Here is an 11,075-nt window from a genome sequence, read left to right as displayed (position 1 = left end):
TATTATGTAGGAGGCTGGTCTCACTTGCGTGGGCTCAAAATGTAAAAGGGATCCAAGAACTTATAAATCAAAGAGGTTAGTGATGCAAAAGGCAAGGGTGACATAAAATTCCACTGCAGGGGAGAAAACAAAAGGAGATTAAATACAGGTAATGTCAAGATTGTGAGTTTGTAAAGATGCAATTAATCTCTTTAATCTGTTACCTTTTTAGGTCGTTAGTGAGCTAGTCTTTATCAGAAACACAGCTAGTAGAGTCAGAAAGTGCAGTGTTTCAAACTAAAAGTCAGTGGTTTATTAATAAAAAGTATGATACTGAAGGCAGAAATCATAGAAGCAAGATTCTAACTTTGATATGTGTAACACTGAGCTGCATTAGCTTGGGATTTATAGAGTGTCAGTTGCTCCTGAATCTTTACATGGTTCCATCATAATGATGGATTAAACTTGAACCTCCTGGAAAATGTCAGTCTCCATATTTTCAGATTTAGTCTTCAAGCTTTTTTGACAGACTCTATTTCACAAAAAAACTGTTTGTCTTACTAACGACCTGTACATAATACAGTAATATGTTTAAATGTCATCTGATACAATGTTAGATTTATTTCATTTTGCACACATGGACCCTAACCCTGGATTAAAAACTTAGCAGAACTGAAACCGACGCACTGCAACACTGGTTTATTATTCAATGCTTTCAAGATGAGCACAAACACTTTCATCTCATACTGTGATACATCAAATTGGGGCCACTGATCCATATCCTTCAGCCACATTCCAGATGATCCCGTTCTTCATGAAAAATTCAGCTTTTATGCAAGCCACACGTGAATGCTGCCGGCCGGTTTGGTAGAGGGCAGGAACGGGACGGCGGCCGTATTCCGAAGAGGATCTCACCGGCACAACTCGAGACTTCTCCTGTGGTCGAGCAGGACAACAAGCCAGAGTTAAGTTTTTTTTTGCTTGTGCTGTAACAACGACGAGTGAGAAAAATATCACATTTGCTTTTTTGACAGCAGATATTTTGGCATGCCGAAGCAGGAAAAGCTCAGGTGTAATTAACAGCGCTGATGATTGCTGGATTCCAGTCAGATGTGTCGACTCCAGGGTTCAGGTATTGTTCATTACCACCCACTGGGACACATAAAGGAAACACAGCCATCCATAACAGATTTAATTCCACCTGTGCTTTTCTTGCACTAATTGTTAGTAGGGTTGCAAAGGGGTGGAAAATTTTCGGTAAATTTCCGGAAACTTTCCGGTAAATTTCCATGGGAAGTTAAGCTGGGGAATTTTGGAAATATTCCAAATTGGAAACTTTCCATGGGAATTAACTGGGAATTCATGGCAATTGAGGGTAATTTAGTGGAAAGGTATCATCATTTGATTGATTAATTGGATAAAAAAATTCCACCCCTTCATTAAAAAACATTATTTTAAGTTGACGATGAAAAAAGGTGCACAAACAATGTCGCTTGATGTCCCTGAGCTGTTGAAGTTATATTCAATTATAAAATTATTTATAATTTAATATAAAAAAACAACTAAATGTTATTATTCTTAATGGTTTCACACACAACCCTGAGTTGAAAGTCTAGCTTCAAGTTGTGTGCTCTGGGCTCAAAAGTGTGGTCCAGAATTGTAGAAATCATCTGTGCATGTGATGGAGGAATGCACAGTGCATGTATGGGGTGTGGTCTCAGTATGCACAGTGCATGTAGGGGGCCTTGGTCTCAGTAGCCCTGCAGTAAACAGTGTGCTATGTGAGCATGTGATAGTATAGATATTCAACTGTACTGCATGATATCTGGTTGTTTTAGTCAGGATTATGCTAAAATATTATTTTACACAACTATATTTAAGTTCTCTAATAAGAACACACCTTCAGTTTAGTAAATTCCCGGTTTATTCCTGTTAATTCCTTTAAATTCCTGTTAATTCCCGTTAATTCCCATGGAAAGTTTCCAAATTTGAAAATTCCCGGAATTTTGCAACCCTAATTGTTAGTCTCAGCCATATATCTGGGGGTCAACTAAATAATTACAATTCATCCCGAGGAGAACATGAATGTCTGCACAAGATTTGATGGTAATCCATCCTGTAGCTGTTGAGTCTGGACCAAAGTGGCGTCCTGATGGATCAAAAGAAGGACAGACCCAGTTTTAATTTAGTTCACATTTAGTGGCTATGACAGCACAGAATGAACTCAGCTGTTTACAGGTGCTACTGCACTGATTCTTGAAACCATTTTGGGGCCCAGAATTTGCCCCACGGAGAGTTTTAGATTTGAGAGGTACTGACGGTGTACAGCTTCAGGTGCTATACTCAGCGACTGCACTGAACCTGCTACTAATCTAACACATCGCTGAGGTATCACCAAAATCATTTAAGTTAAAGTAAAAGTTCTCTCTCTCTCTGCCAGAGCTGAGATGAAAAGAGATTGTTCTTCTCCCTCTCTGCCTCAAGTTTCACTTAGTTTCTTCTTTGCCATTAAGTGTAACAGTGTGCAATATTGGCACAAGTGAAAGAAAAAAGTCCCGGCAGATGAAACTATTAGCTTCATCATGAAGCTGAAATGGAAAACCTGAAGTACATGTGTTATTCAGTATTACCAGAACGGCAGCAAGCTTTTTAAACAGATTTTTGGGAAACACTGTGAGCTTCTGACTTCAGGCAGGTCAGCCTAACTGTCTGCAGAACAGAGAGTGCCTGCTCCTGGCGGTGCAGAGTCACCCGTGGGTTTATATTTTCATAAGCATCAGTGGAAACAGGAAGAGAGAAAAAAAACATGTTGCCATTATCGTCTAAACAGTTTATACAAGAAATTGTTTTCAATCCACACTCGAATGTGAAGTATGAAACAGAAACATCCCAAATTAGCATGAACTGTCACCAACGCTGACAGGCAACCACTCAACTTACTGTAATTACAAGCTCAGCAGCATGTGTGTGTGTGTGTGTGTGTGTGTGTGTGTGTGTGTGTGTGTGTGTGTGTGTGTGTGTGTCGGCTCTGTTCAACACCCTCTCTGCTTTCAGTGACCCAGAAACTCGCTGTGAGCTAGTTTTCTTGACATGAATAATTACTCCACGGAGATGAAATGCCATCAAAAGCAGCCATAAACACAAATGTCATAAAACTTTGCGATCTATTTTGGGCGCCGCGTGTAGAAAAAACATTAACAGACCTTTAAATATGGACCATCTTTAAATGTATGCTCTTTATTTATTTTCATGATTTCTTTCTATGAAAAACTCCAGAAGCTGTAATATCATCCACAGCTTTAAAAGTCCTGCATTTACAAGAATAAAGACTTCAATGGGAATAATATGGTGGATTATTAGTAGAGCAGAGAGGTAAATCTAATCATGTATTGGTGTGTGTGTGTATATGTGTGTGTGTGTGTGTGTGTGTGTGGGCGGTCGGTGTCATAAGGCAACATGCACTGACGTCATTACTAGAAATAGTAATGAAGTAGAGAGCATTGGTTAAACTACTCATTACATTAGTTTTGCATTAGGGCTTACTGTAAAACAGCTGTGCATCATTCAGGCTCAAAGTTCATGTGGTTTTTATGCAGTGAAAGCAACATTTTGAGAGGTGGAAAGAATGTAAGATGGATGACTGGAGTGTAACCTAGTTTCATATATATATATATATATATATATATATATATATATATATATATTTCTATATATATGTGTCTATTGGAGCTCTACTCCTGACTGTATTTCAGTAATGCAGATATTTTCCACATGTTACCGCTGGTGGAGGAACATAATATGAAAGACATGACAGCACTGATTCAATAGCAGCTTGTCTCGAAAGGAAGGAACGATTTTAATCAAAAGTACAGCGTGTGTGTGTGTGTTTCCATGAATTTCAATAGATCACATTTCAAAGAGATAATGGTGAATATTATGAGCCTGTGTGTGTGTGTGTGTGTGTGTGTGTGTGTGTGTGTGTGACAGGAGGATCAGCTCATTTCGTCTCTGTCTGCGGTTCTGTACACCATGCACTCTGATCTAATGCTTTAGCTGTCAGTACAACTGTCACACAAAGGAGGAGCTGACAGATGGCTCGTTCATTTCACCGAATAACTGCATTTATAGGATTTCCAGGTTGGGAGAACAGGTTGAGTGGATGTGAAATCCATCAAATCAAATTCAAAAATGACAGTAAAGTCACACAAGATCCATGATGGACTCCTGATTTTGTTTTTTCAGAAGATACGGTGCAATCAACAGAGCATCAAATAAATCATTCATGGTTACTTCACATACAAAAAAATACAGATCAGTGAAAATTGAGCACAGTTCCTGATGTGCTGCAACATTAACTGTATATATAGAGCTGAGTTTGGTGTATAAAATGTCAACAGTCCACAACCCCAAAGATAATCAGTTTACTACCAAGAAGACTAACAGAAACAAGAAAACATTCATATCCAAGAAGCTGGAATGAGATCATTTTTGTATTTTCTTTAAACAATGACTCAAAACGATTGATTTTCTGTCGATCAGTCAACTAATTATTGTTGCTCTAGATTCATTTAACTTTAACTTTATCTCATCAGCATGTTAAAAATGTATTCATTTGATGATGAAGAACAGAAATGATCACTAATAAAGTGTGGCCGTCACCTCCTCGTATATTTCTAGTCCTCTTCCTTTACAGTGTCTCCTGTCGTCCCGGTGCACTCTCATGTCATAACCCTCAGCCTGGTGGAAGACTTGGTCGTACACAGAGACCTCCGGAGCCTGTTAGTGAAGACACTCACATCAGTTGTTTGCCATTTGGAGCATGCCCTCCATCTGAGGGGGGTCATCTTCTGGCACTTTGAGCAAATGAAAGCAAAAATCACAACTGTTTATTCTCAAAAGTGGCTCAGATAGCCTGAGTTGGTCCATAGGGACACTAGAAATGTTTCTGTGAAATCCTTGTTGGACATAAAAATCTACATTTTAATGGTTTGCTCTAACTAATTAAATTTGGTCTAAGTGAGAGTTATGTTCATATTTTTCAGCTCAGAGACGCTCTTCAAGGTTAATGCAAGATCAAGACTCAAGATGAATGTTTTGTGCCTAAAGAAATTCATCTTAGACATAAAACGTATAATAATTTAGCAGTAACCGTGTATAAAGTCTATTCAAACACAGCTCCTCATTTCACACGCTCATTATGTCCTGTGTTTAGTACATTCACTGATAGAGGGATCATACTTTCCAGTATTTAATTGGAGCCCCTGTAGCGTCTACCTGATGGACACAGTTTGTATTCTGAACACATAACAAGGTAAGTGTCAGCAGTAATTTACCTCACCTGTTTAACTATAGTCCTCTCAAACAACCTTAGGAGAGTGGATGCTCCTTCACCTGATTGCTCTCATTGCTGTTTATTTGTGATTTTAACTTGACACTCTTTATCACCGCATGATAAAATAACATTACCCTCCTCTGTCCGACCCCAAACACCCTGAGAGTACAAAGAGTAGAGTCGCTGTTGGACCCCACATGGACAAAATTCACATGGACTTTCCAAGAGAGATTACAGTCAATATGTACACAAGTTTTTGTTAGAATAAACCTGGAAAATACAAGTCTTATAGGCGCAGTAGGTGGGAAAGATTCTGCAGTCTGGTGCAGGTCTTTTTCTTGTGTTGCAAAATGAAGTGTGCTGTGTCCAGGGGAGCATCATCAGTGCACGACTGTCTGTACAGGCAAACTTAGAAGAATCTGGATGTCCATTTATGTTTGACTTCACCTTTCACACCTTCATCTTTTTCATGCACTTTTTGCAATAGAGGTCAGGTCTGCTGGTCTACACTTAGTATTATCCTGGGAGAAAAAAACGCCTTCTTGGAAGAGAAATAATGACTGCGATTTTCCAGAGAGATATGTGAATCGACGCCTTTGAAAGACAGAAACCCAGGCTGATGCAAGTTCTTCTGCTCATGTCTTCAAAAGGAAAGCTGAAGCTCCATCTGTTGCCTTATTGGTGTTTGTTGTCTCGTGACTTCTCTGGGACTGGTGTCTCTCCTAGGAACACAGTCGTCCATCCTTATGGTGTTAATGACACTGGCATGTCCTAAAAAGAAAGCCTGTGAATCAAACCTAATGGGTTGTTCAAATCAATTGCCACAGTATTAACATCTGTTGTTCACAGTGGTTTCCTAGTGGGAGTCTATTTGGATTAGATTTCAAAGTCTCCCACAGTTTCTTTGTATCATTGGCACATATAAGTCCTTTTCAGTGAATTCCCTGTATTGTCTTTTATCTTTGTTCAGGCTCTGGTTGCTGATCCTCATTCCTGAAATCAGGGCTCTTATGTTTGAAACAATCCTTGACGTCATTAGTAATGTTGGACTTGTTGATGGGACACTGTCACACCATCCACACAGCAGTACAATTAGGGCATGACCGATACTGGATTTTAGGGACTGATGCTGATATTAGGGAGCAAAAAGATTCAGATCTCGATATATTGGTCGATAATGTACATCTTTTTTTTTGCAATGATCCCTCAAATGCGGTTATCAAACACTTGTGACAAAGATATGTAATGGGTATTGATATATTACAGCTTAACAATAAACTTTAGTGTATAAAATGACCATAAACACCGCTGGGAATTCAATAGGCTAATTATAATATGCTATGAATAAAAAAACATAGACTAGAGAACAAAAAACCCCATGCATGATTAAGCTTGAATTTTAAAAAAGGATGCAATATACATAAAATACTGCCTATATGACTTTGAATGTATTTATTTATTTATTTATTTTAAATATTGGCACATACCAGACAACATATTCAATGATACCGGATATCGGCTGATAATATTGGCTGAGTGATATCCGTCGGGCTCTAATTTCCTGACTTCCATTATCTCCAGAGACTATGAATCCTCGAAACACACACACACACACACACACACACACACACACACACACACACAGTTTACTAGGCTGTTTCAAATTGGCAAAAGTGAGCATATATCTAATTTAACTATCGATAAGTACCAGTTGCAACACTGTAACGTTACCGTGGAGTCTTTGTTAAAGAAGGACATTTCCTTCGGGTCTTTCCGTCGTGGTGGGATGTAACTGAACGGAGACAGGTTGGCCAGCGGTTGAGTTTTTGCCTCGAGTGTCACATCCATCTCCCTGGCTAGAAATGACCCGGTCAAACAAACGAACAAACAAACAAACACATTAAAACATTAAACAAAGTAAAAAAAAAAATCACAAACGCGAAACTCTAGCTTGGCGTTTGTGGTTGCTAGGATACCACTCCAACTTACGTTTGACGTGCTGCCTTCAGGTGCTCTCTGTCATAAAAGAGAATCTCATTTGCTGCTGTACTGTGAGAAATATGAGCATTTGTGGTTTATTTCCATGAATAATACACGTATCCATAGTCCATGATCCTCAGAAACTGATCTCTGTGGAGGGGAAAAGTCAGTGTGCAGTATTAGCTGAAAAATATGTAGCAACAACAAGCTCTGTAGTAAATGTTTCTGAGTGATAACAAACGTGAAAGTATTACAGCTGCTTATGTTATTCTACCTGGACTCATTCCTTCCATAGATTGGCTTGAAAGTAATCATTATTTAATACATTTTACATTACATTACATTACACTCAATCTTGATATTTTTGTATTATTGTACATATTTATTGCTAATCATCTCGTCTTTCTGTTCTGCTTTGGCAATATAAGTTTCTGATCTGTCATGCCAGTAAAGTTTATTTGAATTTGCTCTTTGTTAGCCTGTACGTCTGAGCTTCAGAGTTCTACCTCAAATACATTCAAGTGCAGGCAAATAATATCAGTGTTTATCCTCTAGACACATTCACTCACTTTAGGAAATATAATGGTGTGTGTAGCTGTTACCAAACTACAGAGCTTGAAGGGAACATTTTTTCCTGTCTGCTTTTGCCTCAGAGTACATTTCTGTAGATTGTTTTTGTCAGTCTGCTCCTAAAAATAATATTAAAATGATCTAATAGCAACTGATTGAGCTGAAAGCCACATTTCACTGTAAGAGCTGGAGCTGGTTGGGAGACAGTATTAATTCACCTCTTTTAGAGCAATTTTTGCTGCAGCACAACAAGGGGAAACGCCAGAGGGGGGATTATTGAGTTAATTGTAGACAATTGGTGACCTTCACTTTTACCATCAATTATTGATAAAGCCTCCATTTATCCTCATGGTGGGTGGTGGCCAATAAGAATACTCCTACATTCTACTTTCTATATGAAAATGGTTGAGTCAGTTGATGTTCAAAACATTCTAGCGTTTTAATTCTGATTCATTTATTAATAACCAAAGTGACCAACATCTGTCTGCCAACAGCTGGGGTATTCAGACAGGTGTATCAGATACCTATGTTACAAGGCACTGACCTAAATTCTGGACCTGATCCAACATATGCTCTATAGTCCAAGTCAATACATAAATGGTCTGTCCACTGACATGCAGCTGACCTGCTAATAAGAGATTCATTGAGCGCCAACAGCGGACTATGAAAAATAAAGTGATAGCACGTCCATGCACAGCTGCACCAGTGTCCTTCTTTATGCTTGTCCCTTCGAGCCCTTCCCAGGTCTCTCGCTGCATCTGCTGTTTAACTCTGACAGCAGAATCAATTTATAACATTGGACAGACTATGCCTCGAGCACAGTGCAGAATATGTGCTTCGGTTATGGGTCCAACTGCCAGGGCTTCAGATAATGTATAAATAACCTCCCAGTGTCTCACTGTATAAGATACAGATGGTGCACCTTAAGTTAATTTTGGCAAATGTGTGTGACCAATTTGTACCCATGCTGTGTATCAGTCTCGGGTTATTTTAATGTAATTTATTCACAAAAATATATTAAAAACTAAAGCGAGAATGGTATTGTGTGACAGGGTGATATGAGTAACAAATAAAATGCAAATAAATGTGTTGTAATTGTATTTCGTGGCACAAGAAATTGGAACAAATGAATTTTGGAGCTTGTATGTGCATGCCTGAGTCCTTCTCCCTCTTTCACACACTCAAACGTATCACTTCACAGTGTGTGTCTTTCTCAGTGACGGTGGCCTGAGGGGAAAGCTCACATTGTCCACATAGCAGGCCAGTTAACCTTTCAGGCGTTCCCATTTAGGAGACTGCAGCCCTGACATAGTGACACACCTTGTTTTTTCTGTGCGTGTGTGTGTGTGTGTCTGTGTGTCTGTGTGTGTGGTGTGTGTTTTAACTGCTGTTACTGTACTCTCCTTCCACGACAGCAGCAGGGGGTGGCCAATAAAAGGACACCACACATTACATAGTTGGCCCAGATCACAACACACACACACACACACACACACACACACACACACACACACACATACAGAGAGAGAGAGAGCGATAGCGAGAGAGGAAGAGAGAGAGAGAGACAGGGAGAGAGAACCACAGAAGCCCTGAATCTCACTGAGAGCAATTGGGAGCATCTTTTGATCCATTTGCCAACGATTCTGCATGGTTCAAGAAGTTTTCCAACAACAATGACGTAGAGGACAGTAGGGACATGTGGGACAAGACAGAGACCCAGAGACGGAGCGTGATAAGCACCAGCTTTCTTTCATTTTAGAGGTTGTCTCAGCGCGCAGGAGTAATTACTGCTGACATTTCAGTGGGATATATTGCTATTTGGCAGGAGCTACTGTGGGAATGAAACCACCTGAAGGCAGGGGTCAGCCATTCACTGGTCCAGAGTTATTAAATAGAGGCACCACTGTTACTGAGCCTTGTTCCCATCTGAACCCCTGCTCCACCCCCTCCCCCAAAACTGCTTAATTCATGTTTTAAACATCCTTCTGTGTGTATTTTTAGAATGATCACCTGCTAGTATTAAAATATCAGTCAGTAATAACGTAATTCTTAAAGAACTTAACCCATACCTCATAGATAACTGTGACCAGAAGACAATATGGAGAATAAACTTTCAGTAAAGAATAGCTTTCCTGTAGAAAGCAACAACTTTTCTCTTGGTCTTTTCCTGGGTTAATAACAAAAACAAACAAGAGGCCTGTTTAAACAAAAAAGTCACCACACGGACTATTAGTATCACCACATTCAGCAGGTTGGTGTCTCTGTCACTGCTGAAACTAATAAACACATGAAAAGATGAGGAGAGGAGAGATTCATCACAGCCTTTCACCCACCAGCCTCAGCATCCCTCTGTGCAGGAATAGTTGATCACTAGTATCAGCTTCCCCCTGGTGGACAATTCAAGCAGCACATTAGCATCTATACAAGAATTTAATTTTATACAAGTGCAGATTATTTGCAAAATATATAAATAGAAATATAAATGTTCTTCACAGCTTTTGGCTTGTGGATCTTAGAAGTCTTGGCAAGCAATGATAACTGTAAAAAAAAAAGAAGCCAATTAAATAAAGTGTCTAAACTTAATGCTTTATTTTCATATTCAATTAACTAAATTAGATGTTAAACACTATCTGCAAATGCTTAGGAGCTCTTTTGGACAGCTTCTGCATTATAGTTATAATAAGGAAAGATGATACTATTAATACATTTCAGCAATGAGCACAATAAAGTGAGAAGTTAGGAATTTGATCTGCAGTAAATTCCTATTTTAGCACATCAGACTGAAGACTCAGTTGCTTTACAGTCTAAACTGCTCTTTACCATTACAGTTACATAGACAATGCCTGTAAATACAGTTTACATGAATATTTTGAACTTGAGACAAACAACATTTATGAATTCAGTCTTCTTGACATTTGCATTATTAGATACACTGATCATAAAAAATTAACATCAAGATAAACTAACAATTGTCATTTAACCCGTACATACTGTTCAGGGTCAAATTTGACCATTTTTCATTTGTTTTGGGGTTTTTTTTACATTTGAGACTTGTAAAAACACCCTATAAACATTTAGTTTAGCTGGCGTTCCTAATATGACCCACAGTATACAAAAACAAATACAAAATGCATCTTTTAAAAAAAATGTTGTGCAGCTGATATACATTTTTGTATATGCAAATGGCAAAAAAGGATCAGAAATCAGTATTCAA

At 38.8% G+C, this 11,075-nt stretch overlaps 1 protein-coding gene across 1 annotated transcript; it reads right to left on the bottom strand.

The window, feature by feature from the left end:
- Window positions 1–735: 735 nt before the first annotated feature.
- cfap90 (cilia and flagella associated protein 90) lies at window positions 736–7,159 on the bottom strand. Its single transcript, XM_053334635.1, has 3 exons — window positions 7,043–7,159; window positions 4,639–4,755; window positions 736–915 (listed from the first exon to the last, which is right to left on the bottom strand). Exons 1-3 carry the CDS (start codon window positions 7,157–7,159, stop codon window positions 736–738), a joined length of 414 nt encoding a protein of 137 aa, XP_053190610.1.
- Window positions 7,160–11,075: the final 3,916 nt, after the last annotated feature.

This window comes from Scomber japonicus, chromosome 15 (assembly GCF_027409825.1).
Source record: "Scomber japonicus isolate fScoJap1 chromosome 15, fScoJap1.pri, whole genome shotgun sequence".
NCBI classification, from domain to species: Eukaryota; Metazoa; Chordata; class Actinopteri; order Scombriformes; family Scombridae; genus Scomber; species Scomber japonicus.
The sequence above is the reverse complement of the archived record's forward strand: the minus strand, read 5'-3'. Positions and strand labels throughout refer to the sequence as shown.

Coding starts and splice junctions, on each gene's coding strand:
- cfap90 (XM_053334635.1), bottom strand. CDS start 7,159: ATGGATGTGACACTCGAGGCAAAAACTCAACCGCTGGCCAACCTGTCT. Junction 4,756..7,042: donor TCTTTAACAAAGACTCCACG/GTAACGTTACAG, acceptor CTTCACTAACAG/GCTCCGGAGGTCTCTGTGTA. Junction 916..4,638: donor GACTAGAAATATACGAGGAG/GTGACGGCCACA, acceptor GCTCGACCACAG/GAGAAGTCTCGAGTTGTGCC.